At 38.1% G+C, this 22,569-nt stretch overlaps 3 protein-coding genes across 3 annotated transcripts; all 3 read left to right on the forward strand.

The window, feature by feature from the left end:
* The first annotated feature begins 534 nt into the window (after nt 1-534).
* Nucleotides 535-4,784, forward strand: LOC102713877 (carbamoyl-phosphate synthase small chain, chloroplastic). The gene is made up of 11 exons (XM_006647709.3): nt 535-783; nt 1,037-1,079; nt 1,254-1,380; nt 1,836-1,924; nt 2,011-2,071; nt 2,160-2,227; nt 2,324-2,452; nt 2,807-2,913; nt 2,997-3,344; nt 4,125-4,290; nt 4,399-4,784. The coding sequence occupies exons 1-11, from the start codon at nt 637-639 to the stop codon at nt 4,440-4,442; spliced, it is 1,329 nt and encodes a 442-aa protein (XP_006647772.1). The 5' UTR covers nt 535-636; the 3' UTR covers nt 4,443-4,784.
* A 4,990-nt stretch (nt 4,785-9,774) lies between these two features.
* On the forward strand, nt 9,775-16,032 carry LOC102714153 (inorganic pyrophosphatase TTM1-like). The gene is made up of 12 exons (XM_006647710.3): nt 9,775-10,070; nt 10,877-11,220; nt 11,545-11,659; nt 11,755-11,950; nt 12,123-12,236; nt 12,390-12,563; nt 13,276-13,470; nt 13,622-13,744; nt 13,842-13,954; nt 14,064-14,184; nt 14,313-14,573; nt 15,395-16,032. The coding sequence occupies exons 2-12, from the start codon at nt 10,884-10,886 to the stop codon at nt 15,602-15,604; spliced, it is 1,959 nt and encodes a 652-aa protein (XP_006647773.1). The 5' UTR covers nt 9,775-10,070; nt 10,877-10,883; the 3' UTR covers nt 15,605-16,032.
* Nucleotides 16,033-19,689: 3,657 nt separating this feature from the next.
* Nucleotides 19,690-22,461, forward strand: LOC102714616 (RING-box protein 1). The gene is made up of 5 exons (XM_006647712.3): nt 19,690-19,989; nt 20,113-20,163; nt 20,280-20,339; nt 22,004-22,075; nt 22,156-22,461. Exons 1-5 carry the CDS (start codon nt 19,866-19,868, stop codon nt 22,191-22,193), a joined length of 345 nt encoding a protein of 114 aa, XP_006647775.1. The 5' UTR covers nt 19,690-19,865; the 3' UTR covers nt 22,194-22,461.
* Nucleotides 22,462-22,569: the final 108 nt, after the last annotated feature.

Consider the following 22,569-nt stretch of genomic DNA (forward strand, 5'->3'; position numbering starts at 1 on the left):
CTCCTTCCGACATCTGATCAAATGTTCACCGTGACACATAATTTTTTTTTCACGAATTAAGGGGCTGTTTGGATCCAGGACTTTTTTAGTCCCTTGTCATATCGGATGTTTGGACGTCAATTAGAAGTATTAAATATAAACTGATAACAAAACTAATCGCATAAATAAATGCTATTTCATTAGAAATTTTTAAGCCTAATTAATCCATGGTTAGCAATTTTTACTATAGTATCGTATTTGCTAATCATGGACTGATTAGATTCAATAGATTCGTCTCGTAAAATAGTCTAAAATACAAGGTAAGTTTTATTAATAGTCTATTCTAATTAGTGTCCAAACCTTTAATATGACACAGACTTAAAAAATCCGTGGAATCCACACCCCCTAAACACGCTCCAAGTGCCAGATCTGATAACACATATTCCATCGTATACCGGGTAGCATCTTCCTTCTGGATTAGTCCAGTCCAATAGTCCAATACGAACAGCTACCAGCCGTGGGCCCGTTAGAAGAAAGGTACAGGAGGCCCGCCCGACCCGATCGAGCGCGACGGGAACCCCCACCCAAACCCTAACAACAAGGCGGCGGCAATTGCTCCGGCTAAGCAGTGAACCTCCCCTGCCGCACCTAATACCAATGGCGGCACCTCCGGCCACGGCTTCCGCGTCATCCTGGTGCCCCTCCGCGGTCAACCCGCGCGCCGCCGCTTCGCTCGTCGTCCACGCACCTCCCTCTGGCGGGCCCCGGCGAGGTGGGGATCGCTTCCTCGGCGTCCGTGCCAAGGTGAGAGGCCGCGAGATGATCGTTTCCTACAGCTTAGCCTCGCAGCTTTGGTACCTATCGGCTATCGTTATCGCCGAGGAGGAGTTCGTAGTGGCCGTAGTCTGTTGCAGGGACGGTCTTTGTGTGCACACGTTGCTGTATTTAGCTTACTCCGTGCTTCCCTTGAAACCTCGCTATAGTTTCATTTCGTTCTGTTGCAAGACTGAATGAGCCATGCCCTTTGATGGATGTTCTCCCCAACGCTTTGGTGCAGGCTGTAAGTGGAGTGCAGAGTGGTGCCGTGGTGGACGATGGAGGTGAGTTGACCGCCGCCTTCCGCTAGCTGATTCAAGTCACTAATTTTATAGGGGAGTGGAATATGTGCTCAGGAATCAGGATTCTGTTATACTTACGATTAGGCGATTGCGGAATACCACAGTTAAGAACCTGATCGATACTGTTTCACCTTTTTTGGGGGGTTCTTTGTGCAGTGCAAAGACCGTGGAAGCTCAGTGATGCCCGGCTTGTTCTCGAAGATGGTTCGGTGTGGAAGGCTAAATCTTTTGGTGCTTCAGGAACGCAAGTTGGTGAAGTGGTATTCAATACATCTTTGACAGGGTAAATCAACTAGCCTTTTGAGCGAGGCCATCTTTTTCCTGTTATGGTTGAGACATGCTTATTGTTCTCTCTGTTATGGTTGAGACATTCGGTGCTGTTTACTCTGGTAAACCTCATGTAGAAAATAAGTAGATATTTGATGAGGATATTTGTATCCACATGGACTCTGCCATCTACTTATATTACACATATGGGAATCCCTTATTTTGATTTTTCACTGTTTATTCTATGTAAATTTTGATGACACGATGTAAAGGTTTATATTAGAGTATGAGGTAGGAAAGGCATTAGTATTATCTTCAACTTTTGATAATTTTTATGCAAGCTCAATAGCATATTAATTTGGATTTGTTAATCATTTGCTACTGTTTTGGCAATTGTAACGATGTATCATGTACCTATTATATGCAGGATTAGTATTTACAACCTATATTTATGATATGAATGTGCTGCAGGTATCAAGAGATTTTGACCGACCCAAGCTATGCTGGTCAATTTGTCCTCATGACCAACCCACATATCGGAAACACTGGTGTTAATCCTGGTCTGTATATCTTCCAGTCAGAAGTCAAGATATGATGCCTTTCTGGAATAGCTTGTAAGTTGTAACAAATTAAAATGCTCATGCAGATGACGAAGAGTCAAACAGATGTTTCCTTGCTGGTCTCATCATAAGGAATCTAAGCATATGGTAAACCCCTTTTAAGTGTTGCTTGACATATTGAAACTTTAAGAGAAGCACCAAATGTTGCTGTTAAATTGCCATTCTATCTCCGCAGTACATCCAACTGGCGATGCAAAGAAACACTTGAAGAGTATCTGATGAAGAGGAACATTATGGGAATATGTAAGTAGTGTCACCTGATACATTTTCTCTCTATGTCTGATACACAAGAGAAAACTATATTATTTTTAACACCATCACTTTTGCTTTTTTATGCAGATGATGTGGATACACGTGCCATAACACGGAGATTAAGAGAAGATGGCAGTCTAATTGGTGTCTTAAGTACTGATCAATCTCGGACTGATGATGAGTTGTTGCAAATGGCCAAAAGTTGGAAAATTATTGGTATGATATGCTTTCTTCAAGCAGTAATGTTCTTGAAGAGTTGTATGCCTAAGTTGATTTATTTAACTGTGTACGGGTCAGGAATCATTTTATTTTTTGTTGGTCAAGCAGATTATTAACATGAATGAAATTTCATCAACATGGTTATTGTCCAAGCTATCCTTCATCGACCTATTAGAGTTTCTATGTATAGAATTTATCATGGCCACTTTATGACATGCAATGGATATTCTGTCATGTAGTTAGCACATCATTTAGAATAGCACATTGGCAAAATTGGTTACCTGCAGCCATGTTTAGACATTGCTGTGTTATATTTGTTATAAAACAAGAATGGGTATTCTTGTCATGCAGGTGTTGATTTGATCAGTGGTGTCACATGTGATGCTCCGTATGAATGGGCAGACAGGACTGATTTAGAGTGGGAATTCAAGAAGGGTCAATCGACTGAAAGTTTTCATGTCAGCATTGGCTTAACTCATTTCTCTTTTTGAAAAACACTTGAGATGAATCTCATAGCTAACATTAGCTTCCTTTTGTTTAGGTGGTCGCATATGATTTTGGAATCAAGCACAATATTTTGAGACGTTTGACATCATATGGATGCAAGATAACTGTTGTTCCAGCCAATTGGCCTGCTTCAGATGTACTTAGTTTGAAGCCTGATGGTGTTTTTTTTAGCAATGGTCCTGGAGATCCAGCTGCAGTTCCATATGCTGTGAAGACAGTACAAGAAATAATAGGGAAGGTTCCTGTCTTTGGCATCTGTATGGGTCACCAATTGATTGGGCAAGCTCTTGGTGGGAAGACATTTAAAATGAAGTTTGGTCACCATGGAGGAAACCATCCTGTTTGTGATCTTCGAAGCGGACGTGTTGACATAAGTGCACAAGTTTGTTCCTGACCTGACCTCTTTCTGTTTTGATATTAAATGCGATTCAAAGAATTTTTGGGGCATTTTTTGTTTTGACTTTTGAGGGGCATAACCTTCTGTCTGAATTTCAGTACAAACTGTTTCAATAGTCTAACTAGAGGTACAGAAGCTTGTTTGCAGGGTTACTAGTTAACTTTAGGAATCATTGATATATATATCCCTTCTTTATTCCCTTTTGATTTATGGATTATCCTAGATTTTCTACTACTGTAAAAGGGAGTAGTGGTGGTGGTGGTGGTGAATCTGCCACCTACCCCACCACCAACTCCCTTCTATTTTTTGAAAGAAAAAATAACTTAGACATATATATCAAACACTTTATTAACTTACTTTTTAATAAGATCCCATTGCAACGCATGGGTAATATGCTAGTTTCCTCAAAAGCTTGTGCAAGGTTCACTGCTGTATTACTGGTATACTTGTTATGAGAGGTGCTGGCGTGCTGCACCTCTCTTGTGTCACTTCCTGATGAAATCTGAACTTCAGAGAGTAATGAATCTCAACTTTTTAGTCTATTAGGTATATCCAGTTAATCAACTATATGCCCAGCCTTATAGGCTAAAATCATACTACACAAATCAGTTGAGGTACTGCTAGGTATTATTGTCTGTAGTATTACTTGTAAGTTGTTTTTCCACCAATAGAAATCTGTGTTGATCTAACAGTGTCAATTTGTATAGGATTTTCCTATTCTTTAATTCATGTTCTTACCGTATAACCTTTTATTTTTTCCCACAGAACCATAATTATGCTGTTGACCCAGAGTCTCTTCCAGAAGGGGTGAAAGTAACCCACATCAATCTCAACGATAATAGCTGTGCCGGCCTTCAGTACCCTAAGATGAAACTTTTGTCTCTTCAGTACCATCCAGAGTCCTCACCAGGGCCACATGACTCAGATTTAGGTACATTTCATTGAATAATATACTTCTAGACAAAACTGATGTACAAATATAATACCTGTTATTATAGTTAAGTGTCGATATTACTAATATGTTTATTGTGCTTTACAGCTTTTGGCGAATTTATAGAGCAAATGAAGAACAACAGATTGTGACTTTTGAGGCGCGAATACAGGACTAAAGGGTCTGATACTTGAATGGGAGGAATGGGAGTATTTTATCAGGTTTGTGGTGAGAGCCACAAGACTCAATAATATGTTGTATCTGTAGCTTTTCATACTTATTATTATAAGCTCCGACAAGCTTGAATGCAAGGGTCAAGGACTCGGGAATAAGTTGCTTTGTGACTAAATCAGTCTACGCGAAGATATTTTACTCATCGGACTTCCATAATTTACATACTCATTGCTTGTAAAGCAGCGATGCATGTGTGCTGTGGGGGTGCAGCAGGGATGCCCCATTCTATCAATTCCACTAAACATGCTACAGATGCCATACAAATCTCTGTTGCCCAAGTAGAAACCGATTAGTAGTGGTCTCTGGCATTTGCACTATTGAAGATATATAAGAAGTGGACAAGGGGAACACTATGGGCAAGCCATTGGAATATATTTTTCCCAAGCTATTGTGCTAATCCTGCTGATCTGCGCTTTCACATGGATATGCATAACGTTGTCGTCGGCTTTCCATTCCTGATAGAAAAACTTTCGTGCTATCTGATGGGGACAACTTCTGTGAAGATCTTTCGATGTGCGCGCAAGAGGGCCTTTTCGTTTATCCAAAATGCACCGCTCGATGCTCACTCGCTTACTCTGGCCCAGTTGACGGTGCAGAGAGGAGGAGAAAAAGGGTTAGGATTTTGCATCCCTAAGGCCTTCGGTATCTATAAGCTATCTATAAGGTAAATTATATAATATTTTAATACAAGATATCTATAAGCTATCTATAAGGTGAATTATACAATATTTTAATAGAAGAGAGATAAAAAACTTTCTTAATTAAGAGATAATCTCTTGTATATATTTTAATCTTAAGTGAAAATAAATTGTGGGGTCATTTGTATTATGAACTATTTGCTAAGAGCTAGAGAAAATTGTCTTTTAGAATACTTAGAGATAGTATGCTATATTTATTGTTGGAGGTGGCATAATGGCCGGTGGTCCTGGCCATTGGTACTAGGGATTTTGGGGGAGAATCTGTTCTGAATAAATATGGAGAGTCCATGTGTCTATCTACCACAATTTTGGGATATCTTTGGCAATTTGCATCGAAATGCGTAGCAGCATTAGGAATCTGCATTTTTGATGGCCAGAGATCATAGGCCTATCACATCCAAGGTAAAGAGAATTTGCCCTTTCGGAGAAAGCAAACGATAGTTTCGAAATTTTGTTGGTGCGGGAGTGCTCAGAATTATTTGATGGAACCGAGTTTACATGCTCATTCACAGTGGAATCTCGCTGGAGTTCTTTAGAACTTAATTAAAACAGAGCAAAGTGGATTCATAGTTGAAAGATTTCCAAGAAAGTTTAGGAAGGAAAATATTTCTTGGTAAAAAACTTTATACACCACCCATTGGAGGACACACACGGAAGAATTCCAAATACAACCTGACACAAGAAATGGTAAGTTGTTATAAGATTATATGCATTTTTGTTGAGCATTGAGCTGTCCTAAAGTTTTGCCCTGTCTCCACCTGGGTGCTGCTATGAGGTATAAAAAACTAAAAAAGGTTATAAGCCAGTTAGAAGAAAATATAGAGAAGAGAGAAAATATAAGAGTAAATATAATTGCTCTTACATAAAAGCTAGCTCTATATATACTCTATTATAAATACATTAAATACGTATGATAAAAGAGAGTAAAAATATAGAACTAACCATACAACTAATATATTATATTCTTTCTGTTCCATATTATGACTTTATGACGTTACTTAGATTTATATACATGCTAATGAATCTAAACATATATACAAAATATATACATTGACACATACATAAATCGACAAATCAGAAAGTCTTATAATAGTACATGTTAGCTCTAATATAAATTTATAATTATTAGTTGGCTCTGCCGTTAAAGCTCTGCATGCTACAGCCTACTACAAACCAGCAAACAATAATAAGCACGATCATTTTGAGATGATTCGTTTGCACATGTTTATACTTGCAAACAAAAAAGATTAAAAAGACTAAGGTGCTCATCGTTTGTTTTTTCTTAAAATGTCAAATGACGTATTTGCAAGCAAAAAATAATTTGCGAAAAAACTTTTGTACACGTGTTCTTAACGATTTAAAAGCAAAGACCGAAAAATAAACTATGGTTAAAAACTCTAAAATCAACTCTAAATTTAAGGTTATAAATTCAAATTTTAACTTATAAACATAAGTAAAAGCGAAAAGATGATAACGTAGGAAGTAAAAAATATAGTACTCCTTAATACATGAGAAATTAGTAAGGATGCGAGAGTACGCGAGGATATAAAATAGAAAAAGTTTAAATAAAAATTGATTGATGAACTATGTAGTACCGTGAACAGTGTCAAAAAAATATAAGGGCTTATTCGGATTAAAGGATAGGAAAAACGTAGGATAGAAAAAACGTGGGAATATGAAAGGAATAGATGTGTAAAACAGAGGATTGAAAAACATAGGAATAGAGAGTTGGAATGCATTCGGATCAAAGGATAGGAAAGAAACAGTAGTTTGTTTGTTTTCCTTTAATGCAACGGTGATGACTCTGTTCTTATCCTTTCAATGGCCACTGACCACCCAGCAGATTTGTTTTCTTGCTTTGATTAGTTGTGTTTGCCTCGGTCTTCCGCGAAGGAATGAAAAAAAGAGCTCAGAGTGGATGTAAAATTTCCTGTGAATTTCCCGTGAAACAAGCACCAAAGGAAACTTTTCTTAAGTTTTCATGCAGCTGATTTGTAGTATCCGAATGATAGGATAGGAAGAAATCCTATTGAACAGTATTCCTCCAAACTTCCTACAAAAATACTTTGATTCGAATAAGTCCTAAGATTCAAATCTTAAAGAAACTTTTGCAAATTTGCCATTATTTTTTCTATATTGTAATGATGTCACTAGAATGACAATTCTAATGGTATTTTTATAATTTTTTAATAAAAGTTTTATAATGGTTTTTTTATAATTTTCTAATAAAAGTTTTATAATAATATTTTAAAGTAGTGCCAAATTTAAAGTTATCCAAATCTTAAAATGGTTACATTTTAGAGCGTGAGAAACCCCATGTGCGCAAGCTCATGAATCCGTACATTCGTATCAAACTCATTAATCGCATATATTCGGACTGACAGGATCGCATCGCAAACAATGAATGTGTACACCAAATATTTATTTAATGGATGTTTAATGTTGTATCTAAACGAATTTGCTTCGCTAGTTAGGCACGCGAACGAGAAAAAAAAAGCCAAATATCGTATTTATAAATAAAAAATTTTAAAATAGAATTTTTATATGTATTTTTAATGATTTAAAAGCTAAGGCTAAAAATAAATTAAGATAAAAAACTCCAAATCTCCTTCGAATAAAAGTTTAGATTATAACATATATTTAATAAATATAAGATCGAAAAGACGGAGGCGGAAGATCTAATTTTAACTTAAACTTATAGGTAGCAGTAACGGAAATTGATAGGTTCGGTAACTTTCACCTATGGAAGGCAAATCATATTAAGAAATTAATGGTGCCAGATGCAGACAAGCTATAATTACCATCAATAAATGGGCGATTTGGTGATATGATCTGTTTGTGCAGGTAAACAGCTATACACAGTTTTATTTTCTCTTTCAATCCTTTTCTTCTGTTTGACGGACTACTTGTTCTGGACTTATAGATATTAGAGTAGTCGTAATTTTGACTAGAACCCTGGATGTTCTGCTCTAGAAGAAGGCTAAAATGTAAATGTGTTAGTATTTCCCTACTATAAATATATACACAATATCAATATGAACATGTAATTCATGTCCAGCGCAGGCGGTAGAATGAAATACACCGCATTTTTAGTACCGTGTACTAAATTTAGGTTTGTGCGTGTGCTTGATATTTGAATTGAGAGCCGTACATATATGTGAAAATAGTTTAATTTTAGCTAAAAATTTTCTGAACATGAGGTTCTAGGAACCCTCCTTCCTCAAAAGTAGCTCCGCACCGTTCATAATAAAAGCATTTCTAATGAAGATAAAAGTAAAATGATTTAAGGGTCTGTTTCTTTCAACTTAAAATTATTATAATCTAGATTATTAAATCAGATTACTATAAGCTAGATTATTATAATTTGTAATAGAATAAACTATGAGTTGTTTCTTTTTTAGATTATTAGAGCCTAGATTATTGGGTTTGTAAGTCTAAAGAGGGAGTGGGGTGGCATGGTGGGTAATTTTTCATCCAATAATCTGAAAAAAAGCTCACCTAAATGAGCTTTTTAGATTATAATAAGCTGAGCTCCAGATTATAATAAGTTACTTCAGTAAGTTGTCTGTTTCTTTCAGCTTGCTCCTAATAATCTGGATTATAATAATCCCAAACTAAAATAAACAGGGCCTAAATCTATTTAGGTGGATAACCACTTTATTAAAAAAAAAAGGAGAAAAGCTCTCCTTGGTAGGATGTTCTTCCACTGACACTCATACAACTCAGAAGCATACTTATTTTAATCATCTTTCGCGTATCAGTAAATTTGTTTTTATTTTTTCAATCATTGTGTATATTTCGTGTATTGGAGGGTTGTTTTTATTTGTTACATGAAGATACTCAGATGTGAAAACAATCCTAGTGAACTCTGAACACAAATGTTTATATCAGCCTATGCAAGAAAATATACACGATCCATATTCACAAAAGGCATGCAGACAATATTTCTACCACATGTAATTGTATTAGCTACTTCTATCCAATAAAATTACGCATGATACGTAGACACAAAGGAGCACAAAGAGACTTTCTATTATGCCTAAAACATATTGTGTTAGTTTTTTTTAACCAACCACGTTTAACATACACATTGACAATTCATGCATTTCAATCTCTCGCAAAGAGACTTTTTTGTTATGCCTAACTATGTTGCGTGAGCTGCTATTTAACCCAACCATCGCTCTCGTAAAGAGACTTTCTGTTACGTCTAATATATGCTATTCAAACCAAAATATAATCATTTATGCTACATTTAAATTATTATTTGTCTTATCGACCACTTTTTTATTTAAAATTCTCTCAATTTTATGATGATAACCACTCCATCCGATCCATTTCTCATCTACTAACCTATAACATATTTTCTCTCAACCTTGATTACCGTTAAACAATCAATAATTTTTTTATTTTGAAACAATTTATATACGCATCGGAACACGTGCAGAATACTTCTGTACTAGCCTACTAGTAGGCGCGTAGCGTACTGCGTACACGATCGAAAGCTGTATATAAAACCGGGAGAGTCCAATGGTGGTCGATGGCCCCACCGATTTTAACCTTGATTCATCTCCTAGCTTCCACTGATCTCCAGCGCCTTTTTGGATCGACGGCGACGCCGCCCTCCCGTCTCTCGCTCGCGAACCAAAGCCCTTCTCCGTTTCTTCCTCCTAGTACTCCTGTGCTCCTCGCGCGGCTCAGCCCTCCCTCCCTTCCCCCCCACGCGCCGCCTTCTTCCAGAACGCTCGCGGCGGCGGCGCGCCGCCTACGGGAAGCAGAGGCCACTCTCCCGCCCCCGCCGCGCCGCGCCGGGCGCCGCCGGCCTCCTGCTGTCCTCCTCCGGGGATCTCGGTAAGGCTCGGTTCCTCGATTCCCCCACCCCCTGCGTAGTTGCGTCGACGTTGCTGCGGCGCCTGCGCGTGATTAATCTGCGGTGATTCCGTACAATTCTGCCGCCGTGCTGTTGCGCGTAGATTACTCGCCGGGTTTGGTTGGTGGTGGTTTGTTAATCTGGCTGGAGTTGAGTTGGTCGTCTAGTGGATGATTCGTGCGGTTTTACCATTGGCGGGCACCTCTGCTCTCTCTCTATCTCTCTCCTCTGTGTTTCCGGCGGCTGACACACGGCTAGCTTTCTCCTCGCTTCCTCGCGCCAGGGGCTGGCGGGCAGCGACGGCACCGTGTGGACGTCCTCCACTACTTCCGGAACTCATCATGGTGTGGCCTCCTCGCGGGGCACGGCCGGCGAGCAGGTTTGTACCATGGGGGCGACGCGGCCGGCCTTCATGTAGGTTCGAATTGAACTGAATGTGTTGATTATTTCTCGCAATCCTGCCCCGCTCTTCCAGGCCACGTTCATGGGTTTCAGTTACAGCGCGATCCATGTGCGATCCATGTGGTACACGGAAGCGCATCCCTTCTAGGTGCAGAATCCGTGTCCTGCTCGTTCTAAGAGTTCTCTCTCTTGGTTGAATTTAGTGGGAAAAAGTATGTTCGTTAAAAAATTCTACCGTGTCTACTGATGGTGTTGCTTTCGTACACATATTTACTGTGTTATATACTTATATATGCTGGTTACTGTACTTCCGTTCAGCTTGTTGTTCTGATTCTTGGTAATCAAGGCTACTGATTGTAAGCCGCCTTTTAATCTTGGATTTCAGCATTTGAATGGATCTAAGCGATCCCATGGCTGACTCGCCAAGGAGGCTTAATGGCCTTCTGCGGGACCAGGTCAAGCTGGTGAAAAGGAAGGACTCAAACCGCTATGAAATCGTCCGCTTTCCTGAGCCATTATCATTTGAGAAAGGCTTCTTTGTTATGATCCGTGCATGCCAGCTTCTAGTGCAGCACAATGAAGGGATAATATTTGTTGGTGTTGCTGGACCATCTGGGGCTGGGAAGACGGTGTTTACTGAGAAGGTGCTCAATTTCATGCCTAGTGTTGCTGTGATATCAATGGACAACTACAATGATGCAAGTCGCATAGTTGATGGCAATTTTGATGGTAACACCCTAAGCTCCAAGCACTTCGTCTTAATTTTCCCTTTTTTTTCAATCAAAGTATCACTCCCTAATCTGGATAGAACTTCCTTTGCATCTGGAAGATGTCCTTAATAAGCATGGAGCAAAACTTAGCATACACCTTGATGATGCTAGAGTTATTTCTTGCATCAGCATATGTCTTCAGTGATAATAGCATGATTATTGGATGTGCCTTATGATATAATGGAAGTATTAGTGAGTTTAATTGCTTGGAGCTGTATTCAATGGGAGCAGCAGTGGTGCTAACTCGGTTTATCAATGTTTTATCTCTGTGGCATTTTAACAGATCCACGCCTAACAGATTATGACACTCTGTTGGAAAATATTCATGGTCTGAAGGAAGGAAGGTCAGTTCAGGTTCCAATATATGATTTCAAAGTGAGCTGTCGGACTGGATACAGGTATTTTCTTAAATAACAATGTCTAGTTTGTCACCTTTTGTATTAGAAATATTTCCCCTATGTTTTCTTATGTTATGTTTTCTTATGGCAAACAGAACAGTTGATGTCCCTAGCTCCAGGATTGTTATCATTGAAGGCATTTATGCATTGAGTGAAAAGTTACGACCTGTAATGGACCTACGTGTTTCTGTAACTGGTGGTGTTCATTTTGACCTGGTGAAGAGGGTCCTGAGGGACATACAGCGAGCTGGCCAGGAGCCTGAGGAAATAATTCATCAGATCTCAGAAACGGTTGCTTGACCTTTTTGAACTTGATCCTATATATGCCTTTCTCCTATTTTTTTCGTTTCCACAAAATATCTGAATAAAAATCCATCGGCCAATTCACACTTTTCTTTTGTTATGTACGGTATCGTTTCAGCCATCTGAAATTGTTTAACAAACTGAAAGCTGCCATTTTCAGGTTTATCCGATGTACAAGGCTTTCATTGAGCCAGACTTGCAGACAGCACATATAAAAATTATCAACAAGTTCAACCCCTTCTCAGGGTTCCAAAATCCTATGTACATTCTAAAGGTGAACCCTTATAATATGTTCCTTTTAGTATTATCCATTTTCTATTATGGAAAGATGGCTGATCATTGATCTTGTCACCAATAGCATAATTTTTGTAATAAATAGATTGTGGTTTATCTAGATATACTAAGTCATGGATATTTACTCTTGCAGTCACCACGTAATCTAACGCCTGATGAAATCAAAGCTGCTCTTGGTGAGGATTATAGAGAAAGCATTGAAGAAACTTATGATATATATTTGCTTCCACCAGGTGAAGATCCAGAAGCATGTCAATCTTATTTGAGAATGAGGAATAGGGAAGGGAAATATAATCTGATGTTTGAGGTATGCAATTTATTGCAACAGCTACAAAGTCTATGTTTGTGAAGGATATAGATGGTTGTTTTGTTACAAGTATTACCTTTATGGCCCTATACTTTATATTCAATCACTTTGTTGGTCGTTCTCTGGTGTCATGCACATAGTTTCCAGGAATATTTACCTTATTCCTACTAGAATATTTCTCAACAGTAACAACTGTAGATCATAAAGAAAGGGAAATATCAGCTCTTTATCATGTAATGAGCATAGAAAGGGAAAGATCAGACGAGTCTTCATTGTATTCACATTCATTAACAGCTTCATAATTGGCACACTTTGTGCAACTGGCTGCTGAGTGCTGACCTAGTGTGTTCTCTACCACAGTAGTTAGCTACTTACTCCCTCCGTCCCTGAAAAAACCAACCTTTTGGTTTTTGTGTCGAGTGTTTGACCATCTGTCTTATTTGAAAATTTATCAAGAAATTTTAAAAAAATTAGTCACACATAAAGTACTATTTATGTTTATCATTTAATAAAAATAAAAGTATTAATCATAATTTTTTTGAATAAGACGAAGAGTCAAACATTGTATCTAAAAACTGAAAAATTGATTTGTTTGGGACGGAGGAAGCAGCTTATACACAATGTTACTTTGTTATTCCTAATTATCATATCCTATTTGCGATAATTTTGACATTCATGTCCATAACTTGTTTGTGTTATTGGTAATTTGAAGGAGTGGGTGACTGATAATCCTTTTATCATATCACCAAGGATTACTTTTGAAGTCAGTGTACGTCTTCTTGGTGGTTTGATGGCGCTGGGATATACAATAGCAGCAATACTAAAGAGGAGCAGCCGTGTGTTTTCTGATGGCAAGGCAACTGTTAAAATTGATTGGTTGGAGCAACTTAATCGAAACTATATACAGGTGAGAACGTGTTTTGCTGTTTGATTGTATGATTTTTCAACATTGTCTTTCTTTGAGCACATCTTGACTAATACCCACCCAAGTCATTATTCTCTGCATCCGTCGACTTCTTAACAAGACCCTTACATTATTACCTTGCTTTGTTTTTTAGGTGCAAGGAAGAGATAGAAATCATGTCAAATCTGTAGCGGAGAAGTTAGGTTTGGATGGTTCTTACATTCCTCGCACATATATTGAGCAGATTCAGCTGGAGAAACTGATAAACGATGTTATGGTATGTACTTGCTAATTATATAGCTACTTTTTCCTTATTACTAGAGTACTAGTTTTTTTCTTAGCTCTGGGGTGGTATCCAATAAGTTTTTATGCAGGCATTACCAGAAGATCTGAAGACAAAGCTGAGCATTGATGATGAGCTGGTTTCAAGTCCAAAAGAGGCTCTTTCACGGGTTTCTGCTGATAAGAGGAACAGACACCTGAAAAGGTTTCTTCATGTCATCTTTGCTCAGAATTGTCTTGTAAAATTTTATACTTTGTTGAAACCGTGGAACCTGAATGAAGCTCACAGTTAATCTCTTGTGGATTCTGTCCAGTGGTCTGTCTCATTCATATTCAACTCATGGAGATAAAAATATTGTGAAATTAAGTAAACTGACAGAAACCAACAGAAGGTTTGGAAGTGGGCGGGCCCCTGAACCTCCTGCAATTAACCAGGTGACCATTCTAGAATACTTATATTGAAGCTACCATGCCAATTTGAAACATTTTTTTCCCTGGTGAAACTCAAGATACATACATCTGACTCGAAATTCTCCTTGTTTGCTGCTGCTTGTTATGCATAGGGTGCAATCACTCAGCTGTCTGAACAGATATCAACGTTGAATGAGAGGATGGATGAGTTCACCTCTCGAGTGGAAGAACTGAATTCTAAATTTGCAACAAAGAAATCATCAGCCAGTCAGCAAAATTTAGCTCTTCCAAATGAAACTTGTAATGGTTCTGCACCTACAAATCTCTTTGTTTCTCATCTGGGCAATGGTACCTTGATCCCTCATTCGTCATCATCGAACCAACTTTTAAAGGAGTCCCCTATGATGGATGAGGTATTTTCTACTTTAACGTTGCTTAAATATATGGCTTGGTCATCTGCAGAAAGGTCAACAGTATTTCTCTTAAAAATAGTTTATGGTACCAGAACCATATTTGGTCATAGAGTAGACTCGAACTCTCACCAATAAATTGGTTATGATGGTGTCCATTATTTGGAAATTATTTTTGAGACACTTTTTTTAGATTTAGTTTAAAACTTAGATGTATAATTGGTAAATGTACAAGTCAGTGTATCAATTTTTTCAGCATTCAGTTGCGAATTTTGGCTGAAGTGAAATTTTAGTGGCCCTTCAACTGCTGGTGTTTTAGAGAGAAAAATCACGTTCAATCGTTCATGTTTGTGGTCAGTTGTCTCACATGATATAGGTAAACAGGGAAGTAGATCTTTAACTTAAAAGTATAACTACTCCAATCAGATAGGAAGAAAATCAACTAATAGTCTGTGTGGTGAAATAGTGAATCCATAAATAAACAACAATGGAGTTGTAACAGTTGATCTAGGTAATCTTGGATCAAGCCTAGATTGCTAACGATACAATAGTTCTAGGCTCCCATTTTCAGCTTCACAAAAAATGTTGCATATGTGATTTAAACCATTTTAAGTTTTTTTTTAGATGTTGTAATGTATAGTGTCTGAGTTCAAGGAATTTATATTGCTGATTTATTTAATTTTGGTCATTTATGTTAAAAGTCCAATTTAAATAGAAAAGAAAAACGAAACACTTCAGACATGAGTATACACAATTGCTGGATTAGGAACATCCTTATGTACAAATCTTGACATTTCTAGATATGTCACTTTTTTCCTATGCAGATTAATGCCATATCAAGAGGTCAGCGCCAAGTAATACATCAGCTTGACAATCTGACCAGCTTGCTTCATGAGCATTTGGTCTTGACCCGCCAACAAAATGCAGTCCGCAAAAACGGAATCCTGGATATGGACAGGTCCATCTGCTCACTCGTTGCCCTGACAGTTGGCGCATTCGGCTATTTGGTGTTAAGGAACCTCAACCGGAGCTAACCAATGTGAATTGAGCAAAGCCTGCTGCTCTGAAAAGGTCACCATCATGTTCAGCCAAGAATCAGAGGAAGCCAACAGTCTCAAACAGATCTTCAGCACCCCCAGAGTCCAAAGTCCAGACACCAAACCGAATATTCTCTTGCGAGCTATAGAAGGTCCTCAGATCATTCACCTCATGGGGACCATATCTAATAGATTTTACAATTCCAAGATAGATAAACTCATATACCAGCGCAAGCAACAGAGCAGTCTTTGATACTCGAGCCGAATTACTCCGGAGCTTAACTGTGTACTAGAGAGCCTAGAGAGTTATACAATATGTCTGTAATGGATACTGGAAAACCTCCAGTATCAATAAATTTTGGAGACCTAGAAATCCCGATATAACGTCGGACAAGTTATGGGAAAGCATAGTTATTTACTGAGAACAGCTGTTTGCTTTGTCACCTGTGTGCAGAGGCCTGATAATATCGCGCCTGCCGCCTGGTCACTGCTGTTATATTAAGTGCAGACTGGATCTTGATTTTGCACTACCTCGTTGCTATCACTGAACTTAGACGTCAACTTGTTGGTCCTATTCTTAGATAAATTTCACGTGGTCACACGACTATGTACTATTCATCTTGCTTCAGGATATTTGGTAATTTTGACCTATGCGCTTAAAATCCCTCTCTCACTGCAAATGTGCGTAATAATCTTATAAAGTTGTCAACTAGTCAATTTACTGGTATGGAGGAGAGAAGCAGGAAATATCGATCTTAAAGTTAAGAGTAAATTGTAGATTGGGGTAGTTTTTTTAACCCAAGTTTAACCTATCCGTTGTTTTCACTTAAAGCCATGCGTTGTTATCAAGGGATGTTTTCACTCAAAGTCATGCATTGTTATCGAGGGGTGATATTCAAACGCCATATTTATAAATAAAATATAATTTATGAATAAAACTTTTGTATATGTGTTCTTACTTAGCAATCTAAAAAGTCAAGACTGAAAATAAACTATGATGAAAAACCCAAAATCAATTACTACCTCAGCTTCATATTGTAAGACTTTTTATCATTGCCTAAATTTATCAATCAATGAATGTATATAATTTATATATATATATAAATTTATTAGCATCCATATGAATCTAGACATGACTAGAAAGTCTTATATTGTAAAACGGAGTGAGTATAATTTAAAATTGAAAAATTAAATTTTGGCTCATAAGCATAAGCAGAAGCGAAAAAAAATGGTGGTGCAACTTTTGTGCTTTGGACCATATTCTCTTCATCTCCTAATGGCTGCCACCACTCATCCCCTTACCTTGGAGCTCTGTCTCTGCTTACCTCGGAGCTCTGTCTCTGCTTACCTCGGAGCTCGAGAGCCTTTGCTCCCTTCATAGTCTAAGGTAAAGAGGCTCAATGGTGGAGACTTTACAAGCTTGTCGTTGGTTTTGCTACTGTTGCATTCCTCTAGATCGAGATGACCATAATTGTGAACAACCGTCCTAGACCTGACCCTCGCCTCCTCCTCCATGTCAGTCTTGTTGGACTTGAGTTCAATCCAAATTTGCCGGCGAGGGAGAAGACGAGACCACTATCACCGACACTCTCCCACCGAGTTCATTCCCCTGTTTATATCGTAGTTCGGCTAACATATGGGTCAGTGCTCCAAAGTAAAAACATTGAATAGAGGGAGGTCCACGAGTGAGAGTTTGGTAATCTGTAGTGTACTCATTAATGTCGACTTTAAGTGAACACTTAGCGCGAGATGATATGGAACTTATATCATGAGAATGATTAACTCTTAAGTGTACTCTTGGTGCAAGATAATAGAGAACTTTCTTGCATAAGGACGAGGAAAGAGAGAAGAATAATAAAAATATATCTATTGGATTAATGGTTAAAGCTTTTTTGCCTAACAGTAGCTCATATCAACCTCAACTGCTGTCCACTGGTACTTAAAACTTAAAAGTGCAAAGTATTACTCTTGGTATCTCTAAGCTCTAGCACATAAAAGTACAAAGTATTAACACTCATTCCTGTAGATAGTGCAGACTGTAGAATTCTACTACCTATGTTTCATATCGTAAGTCTTTCTAATATTGTCTAAATTCATTCATTGATAAATATCTATAATTTATATATGTGTCTAGATTTATTGGCATCTATATAAGGCCTTGTTTAGTTTTGCAAATTTTTTTTGCAAAAACATCACATCAAATTTTTAAACACACATTTGAAGTATTAAACACAGTCTAATTACAAAACAAATTTCAGATTCCGCCTGAAAACCGCAAGACGAATCTTTTGAGTCTAATTAATCCGTCATTAGCACATATTGGTTATTGTAGCACTTATGGCTAATCACGTCCTAATTATGCTCAAAAGATTTGTCTCACAATTTTCTCCATAAATGTGTAATTAGTTTTAATGTTCGTGTATATTTAATACTTTATTTAGGTGTCCAAAGATTTGATATGATGTTTTTGGAAAAAGTTTTTGGAACTAAACATGACCTAAATTAGGCCATGCTTGAAAGACTTCCATCGTGAAACGGAAAGGTAAAAATCTAAGATGGTGTTTGGATCCAGGGACTTTTTTTAGTCCCTTGTCACATCGAATGTTTGGACGTTAATTAGAAATATTAAATATAGACTGATAACAAAACTAATGGCATAAATAAAGACTATTTCATTAGACAAATTTTTAAAACCTAATTAAGCCACGATTAGCATATGTTTACTGTACCATCACATTAGCTAATCATGGACTAATTAGGCTCAATAGATTGCGAAATAGTACAGAATATAAGGTGAGTTTTATTAATAGTCTATATTTAATACTTCTAACTAGAAAAATTACCCGTGCGTTGCACCGGGTTAAGTTAATTTTAATTATATAAATTAAAATAAATTTAGTGTTGAGTCAAAAATAGTAAAGTGTCAGAAATAGTACAGTGTGATCAACATACAATTGCGCTCTTATTTTACTGATATATATTTATATTGGATATAAAAGGTGTAACTAAATACATCAAAACTGTACTGGCAGGTAAAAAAAAGAGAGTCGTACCTAGCACATCTAAGTTAATGATCAATATCTTAATCATTAGTCTATGAAACTTTTATTTACTAAGGTCTTTATATTGAAACAACGGTTTTGGACGAACGACTACTAAAAAAATACAAAACATGCTCTCGCGCAAGGATCGAACTCGCAATCTTTCACTTACAAAGTAATTACATTGTAACCACAGACGCATTACCACTGTGCTACATGTCGCGATCTATTCAAGATAGACTATCCGAGCAGATGGAAGGCCCGCGCAACATACACAACATGATCAACGTGGCCCGATCGGCCTATTTGGGTAAGGTGGTTGGTACAAACACTATTATTTTTTTATAACAGTAGATATTTGGATAACTGTAGAGATTTGGATTATACAACAGTCAAAACAATCTATCCTAAAATCACAATAATAATGATTTAATTTGAGAATTTACGTAAGTGGCAAAATTTATTAATTTTTATAACAATAGGAATTTAGATATTTTCTATAATAATAGAGTTTTGGATTATAGAAATCAAAATAATCTAACCTAAAATCACAATAATAATTTAATTTGAGAATTTATTTTGGTGTCAATTTTTTGTGTTAAATTTATACTTTATTATCTGATATATTTAATAATAAAAAATATATAAAACAATACTATAAATTTAGGACTAAAATCAAATCTTAATAATAATAGAGATTTAGATTATAGAACAATCAAAATAATCTACCAAATCAAATCTTAATTTTATTAATTAATCGGCTAGCTGCAGTTAATCAAGTTGGCAAAAAAATTCTTCGCCGCGTCGGCTGTCCTGGCAATCCTGGGATTCAAATAAGAAACCTGTGGATTAGGAGGTGCGCCATATTCACTGCGCCAACAGACCAAGCCTGTTTTTTTAATAATGGTATAGATTAATATCGATGTGATAGAGACTTAAAAAATAAAAAATAAAAGTATTATAGTATCCAACAGGCTCTAAGCATCTGGTCCATTTCAACTTCGGCTTTAATCCCCTGAGCTGCGACCGAGCCACGGAGGCCTTTAGGCCTTTACGAGACTCGCCACTGTCCCCCGAGAGATCGAAGTCGAAAGCTCTCTCTCTCTCTCTCTCTCTCTCTCCTCCGTCCTCTCCTCTCTCTCTCTCTCAGTCTCTCTTCTCGTCTCCGTCGCCTCGCCTAGGGTTCGCTCGACGACTCCCTCTTTCGCTCCTTCGCCATGGACAAGGGCGACGTCGCCGTGGCCGTGCCCCCCTCCGCCGCCGGGGCCTCCTCCTCCGGGGGAAGCAAGGGCAAGCGCTTCGAGATTAAGAAGTGGAACGCCGTCTCCCTCTGGGCCTGGGGTAAGCGTCGCCGTCGCTGTCCACGGCGAGGCCGGCGGACTCGCGCCGCGTCGTGTGCGATCTTATGCGATTCCGCCGCGGCTTTTTTTTTGTTGTTGATCTCTCCGTGTTTTGTTGGTGCAGACATCGTCGTGGACAACTGCGCCATCTGCCGCAACCACATCATGGACCTCTGTGAGCACCCGCCCCTTTTCCGCCTCGCCCGCTTCGATCCGCTGTTCGTTGTAGATTCTAGGGTTTCTGCTGGTTGGCCTGACTCATGATGTTGCGGGTGCGCGTTGCGTGTGTAGGCATCGAGTGCCAAGCGAACCAGGCGAGCGCCACCAGCGAGGAGTGCACCGTCGCTTGGGGTATGTCAAGCATACTACATTGCTTCCTCTTGCTCTCCCGCTATTCTAATTCAGGCGATCTAACAGTAGATGTAGGTGCTGACTTAGCCATAAATTTCCTTAGTTTCAGTTACCTGAAGCTGGTCTGTTTATTTGAATTTGGTTTGATTTCATAGTTCGATTGAACCAAACTAATTCATGTGCCAACTTGTTACGATGCACTCAATACTCATTAACTTGTGTTGTTTGGTGTTGGGTCTCGCTTGATAATGATTCAGAATCTTAGCATCATATGCCCAGAAGACAAGTTATATGTTGCTAGGAATGCTTTACACTAATATTTCATAAATTCCTAACATATGTTTTTTCCGTATTGATTTGCTAATTTGAATCCTAGTTCTGGAATTGGGGAATGCCTCTAGTTTTTATGCACTTGAGTACTGGTGAATTGAGTTCTCATTTAATGGGTCCTGCATCATCTTACTCTATCATTTATTGCTGGTCACATGTTCTGTAATATCATGTATAATGTCATTTATCGGTGATCATGTGATTTGTAATACATGTGCAATATTAGTGATGCTGATAATATCTTTTTTTGTGATCTGGATTCTTGAGGAGTTTCAACTGGACATATATTATTCCAAATGAATGCAATGTGATCATCTTTTGATTCTTTTCTGTTCTATTATATGTACTGGCTATATGCTGCCATCGCATGCTGTAGATTTTTGCAGGGATGTTAGGGATAGTTATGATCTATAAATGTATTTGGAGGTGTCTAGTGGTCTTGGTGTTTGTGTTCTTTCAAGCGAACAGTTGATACATTGGTTATGTTCTCATAGTTGGAAATTTGTACTATAATAGCCAGCATTTGTTATATGGGTTTGTCTCTTGGTCGTTTGTTTAAGTCTATGGTAAGTATGGTATAGTATGTCAAATTTATCTTTTGCAAGGAAGTACCGTGCAGTTATGATACGATAATTGAAAGGCTATTGGCTACCTTCTTCTGGATTAATCATCTATTGTTCAATAATAACTATACCTTGAAGTACGCACACATGAAACTCAAAAAAATGATAATAGAGTTCATGTCTGGGTTTCCCAGATCCCATGTTTTCTCAGAGAACTAGTGGGATGTGGGTTGGGGATGGTGGCTGAGTGTGTTTGTGTCAGTTGTATGATGGTACTGACTTATGACAGTATTGATGGAATTGCATTCTTGCATCTGGTACTAAGTGAAATGAGTGGTGTATTTATATCAAAGACTGCTAGCTAGAGTTGCTTTAGTATATTTGTTGGGATCATTAGTCGATAAGGTAGTGTATGGATCTTCGTGGGCTCCCTTACCTTTTAATCTGTTCTACTGTTGACCACAGTTTTGTCTACTTTGACCTTCGTGTTACAGCATGTTATTGTTTAGGGATATGCATGCTTTCTGCTTCTGTATCTGGATGATATTTAACTCAACAATACTGACTTCTGTCATCAAATGCTATGTTCACTTTTATATTTATAATGCTGAAGTCTCTCCTGGAGGATTATTATGGAACTTTATTTTCTTTCTCTGTAACCAGTTTTCTTATCTTTTTGCGTGGCTTTTAGTGCATATTGCTTTGTTACAATGAATTAAATCGAGCTAAGTTAACCATCCAAGTACTGATGAACAATCTAACCTGTGTCAGGAGTTTGCAACCATGCATTCCACTTCCACTGCATCAGCCGTTGGCTCAAGACCCGTCAAGTGTGCCCTCTAGGTTGGTTGCCCTGGAAAATGTCCGGTAGGTTGTAAACTCCGCCCGTTCACCGTATCTTACCTTTTAATTTGACTATGTAGACAACAGCGAGTGGGAGTTCCAGAAGTATGGTCACTAGACAGTTCTCTTCGTGGAGCAAAGCGGCTTCAAGTTTCTCGTACCTAGACAGTTCTCTTCGGGGAGCAAGGCGGCTTCAAGTTTCTCGTACCTAAGTATTAGCGCTAGTGATAACTAATGGATAACAATGAATTGTTGATGTTTCAGAAGCTTGTATTTCGGTAGAAGCCGTATCATGCTGGTGGTGACTCTAGGGTACTGTTCAGCGAATCTCCACTCTAGTTATTTCTGCTGAAATGAAGCAGCATTTGGCATTTCCAGCGTTGAAACTTTTGCACTGGTGGGGTATTACTGTTTCCATCGCGCTACACATGCTACTTCGTCCAATTTCAAAAAATTGCACAAATTAATCATACAATTGAATGCCTTGATCTACA

This window comes from Oryza brachyantha, chromosome 2 (assembly GCF_000231095.2).
Source record: "Oryza brachyantha chromosome 2, ObraRS2, whole genome shotgun sequence".
In the NCBI taxonomy this organism is placed as follows: Eukaryota; Viridiplantae; Streptophyta; class Magnoliopsida; order Poales; family Poaceae; genus Oryza; species Oryza brachyantha.

Coding starts and splice junctions, on each gene's coding strand:
- LOC102713877 (XM_006647709.3), top strand. CDS start 637: ATGGCGGCACCTCCGGCCACGGCTTCCGCGTCATCCTGGTGCCCCTCC. Junction 784..1,036: donor TCCTCGGCGTCCGTGCCAAG/GTGAGAGGCCGC, acceptor GCTTTGGTGCAG/GCTGTAAGTGGAGTGCAGAG. Junction 2,453..2,806: donor CAAAAGTTGGAAAATTATTG/GTATGATATGCT, acceptor CTTGTCATGCAG/GTGTTGATTTGATCAGTGGT.
- LOC102714616 (XM_006647712.3), top strand. CDS start 19,866: ATGGACAAGGGCGACGTCGCCGTGGCCGTGCCCCCCTCCGCCGCCGGG. Junction 20,164..20,279: donor CAACCACATCATGGACCTCT/GTGAGCACCCGC, acceptor TTGCGTGTGTAG/GCATCGAGTGCCAAGCGAAC. Junction 20,340..22,003: donor GGAGTGCACCGTCGCTTGGG/GTATGTCAAGCA, acceptor AACCTGTGTCAG/GAGTTTGCAACCATGCATTC.
- LOC102714153 (XM_006647710.3), top strand. CDS start 10,884: ATGGATCTAAGCGATCCCATGGCTGACTCGCCAAGGAGGCTTAATGGC. Junction 12,237..12,389: donor ATCCTATGTACATTCTAAAG/GTGAACCCTTAT, acceptor TTACTCTTGCAG/TCACCACGTAATCTAACGCC. Junction 13,471..13,621: donor TTAATCGAAACTATATACAG/GTGAGAACGTGT, acceptor TTTGTTTTTTAG/GTGCAAGGAAGAGATAGAAA.